The 17,077-nt window shown below is 44.4% G+C and overlaps 1 protein-coding gene across 1 annotated transcript; it reads left to right on the top strand.

The window, feature by feature from the left end:
• The first annotated feature begins 8 nt into the window (after positions 1 to 8).
• prmt2 (protein arginine methyltransferase 2) lies at positions 9 to 9,608 on the top strand. The gene is made up of 9 exons (XM_066641112.1): positions 9 to 99; positions 496 to 672; positions 1,008 to 1,169; positions 1,350 to 1,514; positions 1,680 to 1,855; positions 4,986 to 5,115; positions 6,167 to 6,303; positions 7,597 to 7,768; positions 8,854 to 9,608. Exons 1-9 carry the CDS (start codon positions 16 to 18, stop codon positions 8,884 to 8,886), a joined length of 1,236 nt encoding a protein of 411 aa, XP_066497209.1. The 5' UTR covers positions 9 to 15; the 3' UTR covers positions 8,887 to 9,608.
• Positions 9,609 to 17,077: the final 7,469 nt, after the last annotated feature.

Below are 17,077 nucleotides of genomic sequence, written 5' to 3'. Positions count from 1 at the left end.
ATCTGTTTGTTGGCAATGAATGGAGACGAAGACGGAGGCAGTGAAACACCGGAGGAGTTTGTAGCGTTTGAAGATTTCACCGCCACCGGATCAGAGCAGGTTTGTGTTTGTTTTTATGAGTATTTAGAAACAATAACTCAGTTTTTAAAGTGTTTAAAGAAGCGATTCAAACTGTAGACGACAGAAGCGAACAGTGTTAATCCGTAGAGAAGCTGCAGAGCGAGAGCAGGGCGCTTTCCTTTAAAACCTGGTGAAAATATTCTGTGCTGCATGATATCTGTAAACTTTATCGCGATACAGACTTTTACGATATTGGAATCGAAACCACAACACTAAGACATTAACATAACACTGAAGTATTAACAAACACTGAACAGCAATGTCACATTGAAGATGATTAATTACGTGTCAGATATGTAAATAAGTAAATACAGATCTGCTAGATCTCCTCAGTGGAGGGTTGGTCTAATATGATCTAATCTAATCTGATCCCAGCTGAGTTTCTCGGCTGGAGATAGGCTATTGGTCCATGATCGGAGTTGTGCTGATTGGTGGTGGGCGGAGTTAGATGGTTGCTATGGATACATTCCGCGGGGCTTCCTGCATCCGAGGGACGTGGAGGTGGAGGACGCCTGGCAGGACGAGGAGTACTACGGCAGTTACGGGACTCTGGTGAGTCTTCGCTGAGTGGAGCTCAGGGCTGAACAATTTGGGGAAAATATCTAATTGTGATTTTTGTGACAGAAAATATGCAAATGTGATTTAAATTGCCACAAATTTCTAGAAAATAAGGTCCAGGCCTGTTTTCATTAAAGAAGACATGGCTTTTATTTTTTGAACACAGAATGTAGAATGTCATTTAGTTGTATTTTAATGCACACGACACAGAAGTCTCTGCACCTACTGCAACCTTCCTCAGGGTCAAGTTTTCAAAGAAAATGAATGAATGATCAGCATTATGCTGATGTCAGTGTTATAAACAGTATGCATGTTTTTGTTCCTCTCAGAAGCTGCACCTGGAGATGCTGTCGGACCGGCCACGAACTGAGACGTACAGGAAAGTGATGGAGAACAACAGCGCCGCCCTCAGGGGGAAAGTGGTACTGGACCTGGGCTGCGGCACCGGCATCATCAGCCTCTTCTGCAGCCGCCTGGCGCAACCTGCAGCGGTAAACACTGGGAAACACCAGAGGGACAGCAGAGAAACACTGAGAACACCATAGCAACCAACTGGGAAACAACAGCAGTAGCAGCAACCAAACTACACACAGCATTCAAATCATTTACAGCTGCTTTAATTTCTTGTGTGTGTATTTGTAGTGTTTAACTGTGTGTGTGTGTTTGTGCAGGTGTTTGCTGTAGAGGCGAGCCCCATAGTGGAACACACCGAGCGGCTGGTGAAACTGAACGGTTGTGAGGGGGTGGTGACGGTGGTTAAGTCCAGAGCAGAGGAGCTGACCCTCCCGGGGAAAGTGGACGTCCTGGTCTCAGAGTGGATGGGGAACTGTCTCCTGGTGAGAACTAGTGACAACACGAGGACAAGGACAGCCGTGTTCACAAAACTAAAGACCAGAGTCTTCTGTAAAGAAAACAGGCTAATGTTAACCTGTGTGTGTGTGTGTGTGTGTGTGTGTGTGTGTGTGCGTGCGCGTGCGTGCGTGTGCGTGCGCACGTGTTAGTTTGAGTTCATGATTGAGTCAGTGCTGCGGGTCCGTGACCGGTGGCTGAAGGATGGAGGGATGATGTGGCCCTCCTCTGCCTCTCTGAGTCTGGTCCCCTGTCAGGCTCAAGCTCACTACAGAGAGAAGGTGGAGTTCTGGGAGAATCCCTACGGCCTGGACTTCAGCTGTTTACAGTAAGGAGACACATCCACCCTGCAGCGGAGGCGTGGGGTCATTCTGTAGTGGGTGTCATAACAAAAATAACATGAGGTACAGGTCTGAGCTTTGTATTTCTGCATAGATCCACACCTGACACAGGAGAGGGAAATAAATTCATTATAAATATAATCATTTGTTTAAATGAGCTTTTCTAAGACCCCAGGTCTCTTTAAATACACAGAGAACAATGAACAAAAACACACCATGAAACAAGAGGCCACTAAAGCAGATTAGAGCCTGATACACAGGACCAGAGCAGGAACACGTCTTTTAAGGTGGAGCGGCGTGTGTGAGTAAGAAGTGACTGTATCTTTTAAGGTGGAGCGGTGTGTGTGAGTAAGAAGCGACTATATTTTAATGTGGAGCGGTGTGTGTGAGTAAGAAGCGACTGTATCTTTTAAGGTGGAGCGGTGTGTGTGAGTAAGAAGCGACTGTATATTTTAATGTGGAGCGGTGTGTGTGAGTAAGAAGCGACTGTATCTTTTAAGGTGGAGCGGTGTGTGTGAGTAAGAAGCGACTGTATATTTTAAGGTGGAGCGGTGTGTGTGAGTAAGAAGCGACTGTATATTTTAATGTGGAGCGGTGTGTGTGAGTAAGAAGCGACTGTATCTTTTAAGGTGGAGCGGTGTGTGTGAGTAAGAAGCGACTGTATATTTTAAGGTGGAGCGGTGTGTGTGACTAAGAAGCGACTGTATCTTTTAAGGTGGAGCGGTGTGTGTGAGTAAGAAGCGACTGTATATTTTAATGTGGAGCGGTGTGTGTGAGTAAGAAGCGACTGTATCTTTTAAGGTGGAGCGGTGTGTGTGAGTAAGAAGCGACTGTATATTTTAATGTGGAGCGGTGTGTGTGAGTAAGAAGCGACTGTATCTTTTAAGGTGGAGCGGTGTGTGTGAGTAAGAAGCGACTGTATATTTTAATGTGGAGCGGTGTGTGTGACTAAGAAGCGACTGTATCTTTTAAGGTGGAGCGGCGTGTGTGAGTAAGAAGTGACTGTATCTTTTAAGGTGGAGCGGTGTGTGTGAGTAAGAAGCGACTGTATATTTTAATGTGGAGCGGTGTGTGTGAGTAAGAAGCGACTGTATCTTTTAAGGTGGAGCGGTGTGTGTGAGTAAGAAGCGACTGTATATTTTAAGGTGGAGCGGTGTGTGTGACTAAGAAGCGACTGTATCTTTTAAGGTGGAGCGGTGTGTGTGAGTAAGAAGCGACTGTATCTTTTAAGGTGGAGCGGTGTGTGTGAGTAAGAAGCGACTGTATCTTTTAAGGTGGAGTGGTGTGTGTGAGTAAGAAGCGACTGTATCTTGTTGGTGTCTGAAGTGTAAATTGTCTGTAAGTGTTTATTTACTGTTTGAATTCCCACAGAAACTCATGTGTAACTCGAGCTGTTTAGTTTTGTAGCACTTTCGCTCTGTGTTTACTTTCATGCAGTTAGCGCTCTCCTGAATTTAGAGTCAGTTCCACCTTAAGTAATGTAACTGTAACAGCAAAAATAAGTCAGTGGTACCCCCCTATGGAGCAGGAATAGAGCAACATTCTCATCTTGGTTGGTGCTTTTCAGCATTTGGAGTCTCTCCGTTGTCTAAAAACCTCCAGATGGCGTTTCTCTGCCGTGAGCAGAGAGAGAGAAAGACTAGCACCGGACCCAGACACTTTGTTTTTTACCCATTTACAGACACTGGGGCTTCGTAAACACATTAGAACGGTTTCCAGTGCAAACCGACTGGGGGGCCGGCGTCTTCTGAATTTTATAATAAGTGTGTTTTGATTGCAATTGTGAACTTTGACTTTAAAGTTACTGTAAATACTCTGTATTTTCAGTCAGTAGATGGAAACAGGCGGTCAACAGTCCCATTGACAGAGCGGCAAAAGCATCACCATCTGGAAACTCGATCCTTCTGTCGCTACCTGCACAGTGTTAGCAGCCTCTAGCCAACAGGGCCCTCGGTCAACAGACCTGACAGAGCAGAGAAAGCAATCAGGCGGCTGACGAAATACTGGCAAAAACACAACCTAGAGCATTAGCTAAGAGGCCTAGCATCTGTGATAGCAGGCAGCAGAAGAGCAAGCAGCGACGAGAACACAGACTCAAACAGCAGCACAGGAGGAGTGTGGATATTTACAACAAATAGAGAAATGAACAGCAGAAACCAAACAGAACAAAAAAAAAAAACACACACAAACAGGAGTTAGACACAGGGAGAAGCGGCAGCTGAAGGACACCGGTGTATTCTCCCTCAAACCTGGCATCAGACACGAGAGAATTCATTAAAAAAATCATGACTAAAGCTAATTTCACACCAGACACAGAACACGCCACACACCGTTTATGGATCAGTTTAAATACAATTTGTTTGGGTTTGTTTTTGACGTGTGCTTTTTTGCAGAAACAGTAGATCATTACGGTTCAGCTGAGTGTACAGTACACACCAATAAACGTCAACACACATCGCTGTTTTAAACTACAGCTGCATTTCCAGAGTTCAGACCCTGTGCAGGTAACGAGACCATCACCCTGACGCTGCAGAAAGCTGTGTTTAAATGCAGATAACAACATTATTTATGCAATATACGAATAAGAAAGTCTTGGCTTTCTGAAATTGGCTCAAGTGCAGCTCGCAGACGCTCTGACCTTCACACCCCCAGAACCTCAGCTGTGAGTCGTGATGAAGTAAACTCGAGTGGCTTTGTTCGTGAGAAACACAGTGGGGCAGAGGGTGGGTGTCAGAGGAGGAGGGTGGGATATGACCACAGGGGACCCTCAGTTATTTCTCTAGTGTTTCTCCTGGTTCCATTCTTTCTGACCCTCATCGTCAGAGCTACTGCCCCCTAGAGTCTGCGTTTACAATAAGGTAAAGCATCTTGGACGAAGTGTGAACTTTGATACAGTTGCTTCTTACTCACACACACACCGCACACACTCACACACACCCGTGTGAATTGCGTATGGCGCCTGCACCGATGCTTGTAATGGATCTATGCAGAAGTATAGACCAGAGTTAGCCGTGCACCACTGAAGCAGTAGCGGATCCGTCCGGAACACTGATGGAAATAAAGGTGCTGTGTTGGTTCGTGTGGAATCACTGTGAATAAAACCCTGTCTTATTTCAGGCCGTTTGCGAGAGAGGAGTTTTTGTCTAAACCCAAGTTCAGCCACGAACTCGACCCGGACGACTGTCTCTCCTCTCCGTGTGATGTAATCACTCTGAACATGCAGAGCGTCCGAGTCTCGGAGCTGGAGGTGAGAACGGTTGTGTTAAAAACACAACAGCCAGGCTGTAAAGCAACACTAGGTAATGTTCTACCTTAAAGCTATAGCTTCAGAATCATACGATGCTCCACTCAACTGAGAAAATAGAGAACTATCTGTCATTGCTGCTCTGGGCTCAGCACTGCAGAAATTGTACTATGTAACTTCTAGAGGAAGGTAGGCTTGTTCTTTCCTCCCTTTCTCCTCTGTGTGTGGTTTACTGTTGTTCTGATGTAAGGAGGCGACGCTGAGGTTTTAATTAAACCATGCTCTTATTTACACACCGTCTATGAGCAACACTTCTGTTGTTGACCCTTTAAATAAATAAATAATAATAATAAATAAAATGAGCCCAGCCAAAGCACATGTAGCTTCATTAAGGTCCTGACAATCATTTTCTCTTTAGTTTGGAGATAAGTTTGTGGAAGTGAAAGATGCTGAAAGTGATGGAATACAACAGAGAAATGATCTGCTAAGTATTTTGTGTGTATGTATTCGTGTGTGTGTGTGTGTGTGTGTGTGTGTGTGTGTGTGTGTGTGTATACATGTGTGTGTGTGTGTGTATGCATGGTTATGGTGTGTGTGTGTGTGTGTGTATGCATGGTTATGGTGTGTGTGTGTGTGTGTATGCATGGTTATGGTGTGTGTGTGTGTGTATGCATGCATGTGTACGGTGTGTGTGTGTGTGTGTGTATGCATGCATGTGTACGGTGTGTGTGTGTGTGTGTATGCATGCATGCATGTGTATGGTGTGTGTGTGTGTGTCTGTCTGTGTGTGTGTGTGTGTATGTATGTATGCATGGTTATTGTGTGTGTGTGTGTGTATGCATGCATGTGTACGGTGTGTGTGTGTGTGTGTGTATGCATGCATGTGTACGGTGTGTGTGTGTGTGTGTATGCATGCATGTGTACGGTGTGTGTGTGTGTGTGTGTGTATGCATGCATGTGTATGGTGTGTGTGTGTGTGTCTGTCTGTGTGTGTGTGTGTATGTATGTATGCATGGTTATTGTGTGTGTGTGTGTGTGTGTGTGTGTGTTGTAGAACCTGAGAGGGGAGTTCCTGTTCACTGTGGAGAAGACTGGGACGCTGCATGGGTTCTGTGCCTGGTTCTACACCTCCTTCCTCAGTTTAAACCCCGGAGAACCGACTCTGGAGCTCAACACAGGCCCCTACTCAGAGTACTCAAGGACTTTTATTTTGTTATTATCACCGGGGGAACAGGACTCTTATTTCCTGTAAGGTGTATTTCACAAAGCGGGACGTTATTCTGTGACGGTGTCGCTCTGATTTGCTCCTGTGGGACACGCCTGTGCTAACTCTGTCTCTGATTGGACTAATGCTCAGAGGTGGGTGGGGCCAATGCGAGGGGAGGTAGAGCCCTGCTGGTTGGTTTACACCTATTCACTGACTGAGAAACCGCTTTCTCAGTTCTCTCCAATTTCTTTTTGTTCTCTCATGAATTTTTCAGTTGTCTTTGAGTTAATTTTTCACTTTGATTTCTCTGTAGTTCTGTCTAATTTCTCATTAGTTCTCTCTCATTTCTCAGTAGTTGTCTGATTCCTCTGTAGTTCTCTCTGATTCCTCTGTAGTTCTCTCTGCTTTCTCTGTAGTTCTGTCTGCTTTCTCCGTAGTTTTGTCTCATTTCTCTGTAGTTCTCTCTTGTTTCTCAGTAGTTTGCTGAATTCTCTGTAGTTCTGCCTGATTTCTCTGTTGTTCTCTGATTTCTCTGTAGTTCTCTCTGGTTTCTCAGTAGTTCGCTGATTTCTCCATAGTTTTGTCTGATTTCTCAGTAGTTCGCTCTAGTTTCTCAGTAGTTCTCTGATTTATCTGTCGTTCTCTCTGGTTTCTCTGTAGTTCTCTGATTTCTCTGTAGTTCTCTCTGGTTTCTCAGTTGTTCTCTTATTTCTCAGTAGTTCTCTCTGGTTTCTCCGTAGTTGTCCCTGATTCGTCCGAACTCGGCTCTGTCAGTAGGAGACGTATACCCTGGCTGCCAGAGATGTCCTGCTTTGTGAAATATCCTGAGAGAGTCTGTCCTCCTCTACAGCAGGGGTCCTCAGTCCTGGTTCTGCAGTTCCACCGCCCTGGGCTATAGCTCTCCTCAGTCCTCACCCTCTTCATCTCGGGGAGGCTTCGTTACTGAGTGTGTGGGGAGCAGAGACGTGTGGGCAGTGGTACTCCAGGATCATTTACACTCACTGCCTGGCCTCACCACAAAGAAACAGCTTCACCTCGTGGATGAGGACAGAACTGCAGTGTGTGACTCTATAAGAATGGGTCCCCGCAGGTCAACAGAGCGCTGGTGTTTACTCTTCTCCCTTCACTAAAGTCATTATTAATACCTGCTCGAGACCACAGCGCTGGGCACTTTACAGCCCTCTGCTGGACATTTAGTGTAAAAACTTAAATCAAGCCCTTATCCATTTCTCTCTCTGTCTCTCTTTTCTCTCACCCCCCCCCCCCTCCTGCTGTAGGCCGACTCACTGGAAGCAGACTCTCTTTATGTTGGATGAGCCACTCCCGATGGAAGAAGGAGACGTTGTGGGCGGAGCTATCATCCTCCAGAGGAACCCAGTGTGGAGACGCCACATGTCCATCACCATCGAGTGGAGGCTCAAACACGGAGACGCAGCCGAGTTCTCGCAGGTAGCACTTCACCACAGAGGAGGGTCTCAGAGAAGTGCTCAGACTGAACTAGAAGTGAGGTTCAGAGCGTTGGGGCAGAGATGGAGGGACGGGGAGGGGTAAAAGATCAGAGCCTGCAACCGCAGCCCCATTAACATCCACAGCCGAGGTGCTCTTAGGCAAGGCACCTTCCCCCTACTGCTCTGTGGGAGGTCAGAGGTGGCTGCCTGCTGCCCACTGCCCCGTGTGTGTGTGTCACTTTTATCACACTGTATTTCACTGACTGTAACACACTGAATGGATAAGAAAGAGAATATACACTGTTCACAATAAATGTACAGTTCAATTTAAAGCGACACTAAGTAATATTTTACCTTAAAATTACAGATTCAAATTCATTGTGATGCTCCACTGAGCTGTAACCGAGAGAATAAAGCCTCTGTCACAGCTACTCCACACTCAGCACTGCAGAAACTGCAGTATGTATCTTTTGAAGGAGGAGAGGTCTCCCTATTTAACCCAAGCATTGTAGTCTGTCTCTATCTGTCTGTCTGTCTGTCTGCCTTTCTCTCACTCTCTCTCTCTCTCTCTCTCTCTCTCTCTCTCTCTCTCTCTCTCTCTCTCTCTCTCTCTCTCTCACACACACACACACACACTAGTGATTAGAGGCAGTGAACACACCCCCAGTGCGTGAGGGAAACATCTCTAACCAGGGAGGAGTTGGTGGTTAGGAGCTTTGCCTGAAGGCACTTCTGACGTGGATGTTGAGGGAGCATGGTCCCTACTCTACTGCTCTCTACTCTCTGATTGGTCCCTGGTTAGTTTCCCACTCCCACAGCTCCCCCCTGAAATGTATCAGTGTCGTCTCTAACCCCCGTCTCTAAGGGGAACAGTGGGCTTTGGAAACCACAACAACGGCGGCGGTAACGTTGAGCGGTGTTTACTCGTGGTGTACTGACGTGTTGTTGTTGTTTGGGACTCCAGATTAACACCCTTTGGCTCAGGAGAGACGTGGGCCGAGCAGGTGTCCACACTCAGGTTTAGCTCCTGACCAGAAATGCATCTTTATGTTTTGTCAACGTTTGTTTTGTTTTTGTTTTTTTCAGATGAACTCTAAACGTTTCCCGATGTGGAGGTGACCTTCAGCTCACGGCAAAACTTTTCTGCACTAGACTCTAGATTAAAGCTGCAGTAGGTGATTAATGTAGGAACCTTGTGTGAGCCACTTATTCATCCACTACGTTCAGTCCTCTTTCCAAAGCCAAACACAGGAAGCCCACGGCTCGGTACAAAACACAGAGACGAGCACCACACTTCGCCTCCAAACACCATCCTCTACCTCATGTCTCACTCACGTCTACACAGTCTCCCAGCAGCTCCCGCCATGTTCCCCCTACTTCACCCTCTGTCTTCTTCCACACTCTTTTTAGTGGAGGCCTTCCCTACCTCCATCCTTCTTCTCTTTGCTCAGCAGGTGCTGCACCAAAGGAATATTTTTGAAGACCTGACTCTGGCCATGCTTCTGTCTTCTGCTTGACTGATTGATAGATTGATTGATTGATTGATTGATTGATAGATCACTTTATTGATTCCTGAGGGAAATCCAAGGGTTTCAGCGTGGTAAAGAATAGAAAAAAAAGAAGCCAAAATTATTACAGATAAATGAAGTGGGATTTAAATAAATACAAGACCATGAAGGAACTAATTGCACTAAAGCAGCTGTAGTGAGTGCAACTATAGACACAACTGCAGTAAAACTACAGTAAACAGTAACTACAATAAAATAAAACAACAGATACTGTGTTTAAGACACAGCTCCTGATTCACTGTTGTTGTAATGGGTAGTATTCGTACAAAACTGATGAGGTGTATTTAAACCTGTGTTTTATGACACTGTTTTATTATTAAAGGTTTTCGAGGCGGTGTACTTTTTTCTGTCACTTTATTTTTCCAGTACAAATCATTTCTTTATTACATTCATCATTCAGTTCTGATCAGGTATAAACCCACGCAGACACAGAGAGAACACACCACACTCCTCACAGACAGTCACCCGGAGGAAACCCACGCAGACACAGAGAGAACACACCACACTCCTCACAGACAGTCACCCGGAGGAAACCCACGCAGACACAGAGAGAACACACCACACTCCTCACAGACAGTCACCCGGAGGAAACCCACGCAGACACAGAGAGAACACATCACACTCCTCACAGACAGTCACCCGGAGGAAACCCACGCAGACACAGAGAGAACACACCACACTCCTCACAGTCACCCGGAGGAAACCCACGCAGACACAGGGAGAACACACCACACTCCTCACAGACAGTCACCCGGAGGAAACCCACGCAGACACAGAGAGAACACACCACACTCCTCACAGACAGTCACCCGGAGGAAACCCACGCAGACACAGGGAGAACACACCACACTCCTCACAGACAGTCACCCGGAGGAAACCCACGCAGACACAGAGAGAACACACCACACTCTTCACAGACAGTCACCCGGAGGAAACCCACGCAGACACAGAGAGAACACACCACACTCCTCACAGACAGTCACCCGGAGGAAACCCACGCAGACACAGAGAGAACACACCACACTCCTCACAGACAGTCACCCGGAGGAAACCCACGCAGACACAGGGAGAACACACCACACTCCTCACAGACAGTCAGCCGGAGGAAACCCACGCAGACACAGAGAGAACACACCACACTCCTCACAGACAGTCACCCGGAGGAAACCCACGCAGACACAGAGAGAACACACCACACTCCTCACAGTCACCCGGAGGAAACCCACGCAGACACAGAGAGAACACACCACACTCTTCACAGACAGTCACCCGGAGGAAACCCACGCAGACACAGAACACACCACACTCCTCACAGACAGTCACCCGGAGGAAACCCACACAGACACAGAGAGAACACACCACACTCCTCACAGACAGTCACCCGGAGGAAACCCACGCAGACACAGGGAGAACACACCACACTCCTCACAGACAGTCACCCGGAGGAAACCCACGCAGACACAGGGAGAACACACCACACTCCTCACAGACAGTCACCCAGAGGAAACCCACGCAGACACAGAGAGAACACACCACACTCTTCACAGACAGTCACCCGGAGGAAACCCACGCAGACACAGAGAGAACACACCACACTCCTCACAGACAGTCACCCGGAGGAAACCCACGCAGACACAGGGAGAACACACCACACTCCTCACAGACAGTCACCCGGAGGAAACCCACGCAGACACAGGGAGAACACACCACACTCCTCACAGACTGTGATGAACAGAGGTTAGTGTTCTCCTCCGCGTGTGTTGAGTCTGATGAACAGAACTGGCGGTAATGGAGATTTTGGTGTCTGCTGTGGAGATGGACTGCAGTCTGGATGCTAAATGGGGCTGATTTAATTGGACAGCAAGAACAGATGCTACTTTTTCAGAGGCTAATTTGTTTTGGAGACAAGTAATAAAGATATAAACATCAGTTTTTTACATCTGAACGCATTAAATTGGAATGAAAACATGCATTCAGTCGTGTTTCTTTTCTCTCTCTCTCTCTCTCTCTCTCTCTCTGTGTGTGTGTGAAATGTGTCAAAGTGTTTATCTAAGCTCTTCCTAAAGTAACTGACCACCACAGTTTAACCGAGCTCTGGCTGTGGTTCAGGCTGATTAATATTCGGCTGATTCTGCAGTTGTAAACACACACACAACGCAATATTGTCTCTGAACAAATAAACACTCCCTCTGCTTAAACACACTCTCTGTGAGGAATGAAGAGGAAACGCAGAGATAAACCTCTTCCCTCCTTCACTGGGTGGACTACATTAATGGATTTGTTCATCACTGCTGCTGCTGCTGGTGGTGGTTTTGTGGTAGTTGTCAATGATGTTGTTTTTGTTGTTGTGGTAGTTATCATTGTTGTTGTTTTAGTATTTGTCATTGTTGTTGTTTTTGTTGGTGTGGTAGTTATCATTGTTGTTGTTTTTATGGTAGTTATCATTGTTGTTGTTTTAGTATTTGTCATTGTTGTTGTTTTTGTTGGTGTGGTAGTTATCATTGTTGTTGTTTTTATGGTAGTTATCATTGTTGTTGTTTTAGTATTTGTCATTGTTGTTGTTTTTGTTGGTGTGGTAGTTATCATTGTTGTTGTTTTTATGGTAGTTATCATTGTTGTTGTTTTAGTATTTGTCATTGTTGTTGTTTTTGTTGGTGTGGTAGTTATCATTGTTGTTGTTTTTATGGTAGTTATCATTGTTGTTGTTTTAGTATTTGTCATTGTTGTTGTTTTTGTTGGTGTGGTAGTTATCATTGTTGTTGTTGTTTTTATGGTAGTTATCATTGTTGTTGTTTTAGTAGTTGTCATTGTTGTTGTTTTTGTTGGTGTGGTAGTTATCATTGTTGTTTTAGTAGTTATCATTGTTGTTGTTGTTGTTGTGGTAGTTGTCATTGTTGTGCTTGTGTCACTTCCAAAGTTCTGCACAGTCTCCCTCCAAATGTTACATAGTGCAGTTTCTGCAGTGCTGAGTCTGGATTAACAATGACAGAGGCTCTATTCTCTCTATTAGCTCAGTGGATATGCCCATTTGCCATAGTTCTATAATGAAACATTACAGATGGAGAAGTGAATGTAATGAACTTTTAGTTTTATTCACTGCACAGCAGTGAGGAGCGAGGAGCAGAAGCTCTGGTTTTTAGCCGTTTTCACTCTGTTCTCTTTCTTCTCCGTTTTTACTCAGTGCTCTTATTTCTCCGCGCTCGTTGTGTCTGTTTTGCTGAGTTTAACCTCGTCTTTGCGCTCTCACATAAACACGGGTCCAGCGCTGTGATTGGACAGACTCAGACGAGGGGGCGGGGCCATTCTAAAGTCTCTGCACTTGACGTCAGAAGCGGAGCAGAATCAGAACAACTCGTTTTATCCTGTGTTTCTGACTCAGGCAGCTCACAGAACACTGACTGGGGTCTTGTTTCACAGTGTGTGGGTTGGTGGAGGTTTTCTGAAGGTTTCATCAGCGGATTAAGAGAAGACAGCTCTGCATCTGTGCTCTGTTTCTTCTTGTTGACTTCCCTCTGGTCGAGTCTCACCATGTTCTCATCTGAAATTAGAAGAGACTGGGGTTAAATGATGAGGTCAGGGGCTGGTGTTACTCATCCCACTCTCACAGAAGTATAAGGTTCTTTGAGTGATGCCATATTTGGTTCCATAAAGAACCGTGTTTCTTTAAGAGAAGTGTGAGTGTGAAGAACCTTTTAAAGGTTTAAAAGCCACTCTTTCTATCTTAAGGTTCTTTACCCATTTAAACATATCAGCAGAAATGGTTCTTTAAGGAACCAAGGCTGGTTCCTCTATGGCAGCACTCAAAGTACCTTTTGTTGCACCTTTATTTTTAAGAGTGCTGAGGAACTCCATCACTACAGAGAACACAGTTCTCACGGTTTGTTGTTTTTTAGAGAGCGTTTCTACACAATACACTCAGAAGAAGCAGTGTCTTCAACCTGGGAATAGTATAAATGTGCAGTTTCACAGATGACCACTGGGGGCCAGTAGATGCAAAGCTTTGAAATGAATCATCTTCACAAACTCAAGCCCCTCTGAGCAGAAAAAGAGTGTGGACTGTGTTATTTCAGAAATAATGTGTTATATAATTAATCACATTCAGGGGAAATATAATTTCTCTGATGATTTCAGGAATGTCCTATAGCTGTTTCTCCACAAGCTACAACAAGGCGTCCACACACAAATAAAACCTCGCACAGACGTTCCTGATGTTCCTGCCTTATGTTGATACAGTGACAGTCAGAAACGGTTATTGTTTATGATTAGGTTTGATTACGCTATGTTTGGGTTTGATTGGTAAAGACTGACTGTTTATAGTTGGTTACGTGTGGTTATTTATGACAGTTTAGTTATGATTATGATTGTTTATGAATGGTTAGTAATAGTAGTTATTGTTTGGTTGTAACGGAGCTCCTATCCAGTGGGGGCGCTGTTTCAATTCATTCACACAGACACTCTGTTTTAAAGCTGAGGAAGAATCACAGAAAGTGTAGAAGTTTTATTACACGATATGATGAGAAACGGAATAAAAACGTGTCCTTTCGTTTGTGCTCGTTTGTGCCGTTAAAAGAAATGCTAGTACCATTTTACTTCTTGAGTTATTTAGCTATAAAGTTTCAGCGAGTGACGTCACTCAGCCCCTCATCGACGTCCAAATCACTCCACACTGGTCTCATTCGTTAGTGCTGCGTTCGCGCCGTTAAAATAAATATTTGTGCTCTTTTAATTATTTACTTATATAAGGAATATTTCTATACGTGATGTCACCGTACCCCCAGGCCAACCTGGGGTTTAAGCCCCTCCTGGTGATTGTCTGTGAGGATTTAGAAGTTAGAGTAGGGATGTATACAAACACCTGAGAACACAGCATGCCAACTAACAAGAGAGCTGATAAAAACATATTTGATTAAAACCGTGAACGCCACCTTAACTTTCCTGAACGTTTGATGCCAAATATGTACCCAGTAAACAAGGAATGTCCCTGGACGTTCAAAATAGGTCTAAAAGTAGTCTGTCTGTCAAGGACATATTTTAAACTTCAATGGACGTCCAAAATCCATCTTAATAAGTTAGTTAAGTGGTGACCAATCGATAACGTCAGTGGGCGTCCAAAATGAGTTTTATACAAGTCATTTATTTCGGGACCAATTAATAACATCAATGGACGTCCAAAATACGTCTAATAGTCGTCTTTTCAATGTCTGTGTTTGGACGTCTTTTCAATTTTCATTTTCAACCTCAAGAGAACGTTGATTAGACGGCAGTCATTACGTTATTTCAACGTTGAATCAACAGCTAATTGATTACTGGGTAGCAATTCCACAGGAAATGTGAATGGTGGTTGTTGTTTCGTTTAGGGATTGTGTTAGTCTTTGTGTTAGTGTTTGTGTTAGTGTTAGTGTTTGTGTTAGTGTTTAGGGATTGTGTTAGTGTTTAAGGATTGTGTTAGTGTTAGTGTTTGTGTTAGTGTTTAGAGTTTGTGTTTGTGTTAGTGTTTAGGGATTGTGTTAGTGTTTAGCGTTTGTGTTAGTGTTTTAGGGTTAGGGCTAGGGTTAGAGTTAGGTGTTGAGTTCACGTCCTAAGGCTGATTTTTCATGGGCTGCTGGCAGACATTAATTTGAATATCCACCTTTACAAGGGCTAGTTATTACATTCAGTACGGATTCTGGGAACAGTGTTTTATTCAGATATGAATTCATCCAGAGTGCAGCACGGTTTTTGAGATCTGCCGGCTGTTGCTTTTTTAGTTTAATGTTATTTATGAGAGAATATTGACCACGGCGTGGAGTTGTGATCCTGCGGTTGGCGCTCTGCTGCTTTAAATCATTATTCCTCCAGCTCTAGAGAACCACAGTCAGCTCCTTATCTCCCAGCTCCCCTAATCACCCATTACCTCTAAACAGATCAGTCAGGAACAGCGTTCACATCGGGGAAACGGAGGGCAGGGAGGGTTCTGACCAAAACCGGCCCGAACAGCGCCTCCACCGTGTTGTTTTGATTACAGAGAGACGTGTGTCCTTCTCTCGGTCCTGAATTACTGCTGATTTATACAAACATTGCAGCAAAGGCTCGACTGGAATGAACGTCAGGCCTGGTGCCGGAGGAAAATTTCATTGCTCTTAGGTGTCTCACTTATGTCTCAGGAGATTTAACCGTGATCCACCTACAGATCCCCAGGAGAGCCAGCGCGAGACAGAAAGGAGTCGTGAGATTTAACATTTAAATATGTTTCTATTTAAGGTGGAACTCAAGAGATATTAAGGTGGAATTACAGAGAAACTCATGTTGAATGTGTGGAGATTTACAGAGAATGGAGAATACACTACAAAGTTATTAAAGAGGCTACAGAGATATCATTAAACCCCCTCTGGAAGGCTTTTGGTGTTAGGTTTGTTGAATTTTCAGCTCATGTGCAGCTGCTCCAGAGCATGATATTCCATTTATATTCTCTACTGACAAAATACACAGTGTGTTCTCAGTGGGTGTGGCTTACAGCAGCTGAATTCTCTCAGTGTGAGGGGCGCATACAAACCTCTGAACTGTGAGTGTGTGTGAGTGTGAGTATGTGTGTGTGTGTTTAATTATATGTAAATACTGTGTATGTGTGTGTGTGAGCGTGTGTGTGTTTAATTTTATGTGAATACTATGTGTGTGTGTGTTTATGTAAATACTGTGTGTGTGTGTGTGTGTGTGTGTGTGTTATATGTGAAAACTGTGTGTGTGAGTGTGTGTTTAATTATATGTGAAAACTGTGTGTGTGTTTAATTTTATGTGAAAACTGTGTGTGTGTGTGTTTATGTAAACACTGTGTGTGTGTTTAATTATATGTGAAAACTGTGTGTGTGTGTGTGTGTTATATGTGAAAACTGTGTGTGTGTTTAATTTTATGTGAAAACTGTGTGTGTGTGTGTGTGTGTGTGTGTGTGTGTTATATGTGAAAACTGTGTGTGTGTTTAATTTTATGTGAAAACTGTGTGTGTGTGTGTGTGTGTGTGTGTGTTATATGTGAAAACTGTGTGTGTGAGTGTGTGTTTAATTATATGTGAAAACTGTGTGTGTGTTTAATTTTATGTGAAAACTGTGTGTGTGTGTGTGTGTTTAATTTTATGTGAATACTATGTGTGTGTGTGTTTATGTAAACACTGTGTGTGTGTTTAATTATATGTGAAAACTGTGTGTGTGTGTGTGTGTGTGTGTGTGTGTTATATGTGAAAACTGTGTGTGTGAGTGTGTGTTTAATTATATGTGAAAACTGTGTGTTTGTGTGTGTTTAATTTTATGTGAATACTATGTGTGTGTGTGTGTGTGTGTTTAATTTTATGTGAATACTGTGTGTTGTGTGTGTGTGTGTGTGTGTGCGTGTGTGTGTGTGTGTGTGTTTAATTTTATGTGAATACTGTGTGTGTGTGTGTGTGTGTGTAGATCCTGGCCAGAATTTGGCCAGAATTACAGAACACCCCTATAAGGGTATACAAATTGATAGCTATCCAGGAGCTACATTTAGACAGACAGAGAGCATAATAAACAGGACTAAAGTTAGGGTTAGTGTCAGCGGTGGTGATCCAATTCAGCGTCTGGGCCTTGTGCACTCTCCCTCGGCACGGAGAGAAAGCAATCCGTTGGCTTTAAAGCACCAGTGCTCGAAATAAGCCCAGTTTAAAGTTAAGATTATTGATTGAGCCCCATAGAATGATCCCCTATGCCCAGATAGAGTGAGCTGGGGCGGGGAGGGGCAGTATGAT

The sequence above is a fragment of the Hoplias malabaricus genome, chromosome 12, assembly GCF_029633855.1.
Source record: "Hoplias malabaricus isolate fHopMal1 chromosome 12, fHopMal1.hap1, whole genome shotgun sequence".
Classification (NCBI taxonomy): Eukaryota; Metazoa; Chordata; class Actinopteri; order Characiformes; family Erythrinidae; genus Hoplias; species Hoplias malabaricus.
The sequence above is the reverse complement of the archived record's forward strand: the minus strand, read 5'-3'. Positions and strand labels throughout refer to the sequence as shown.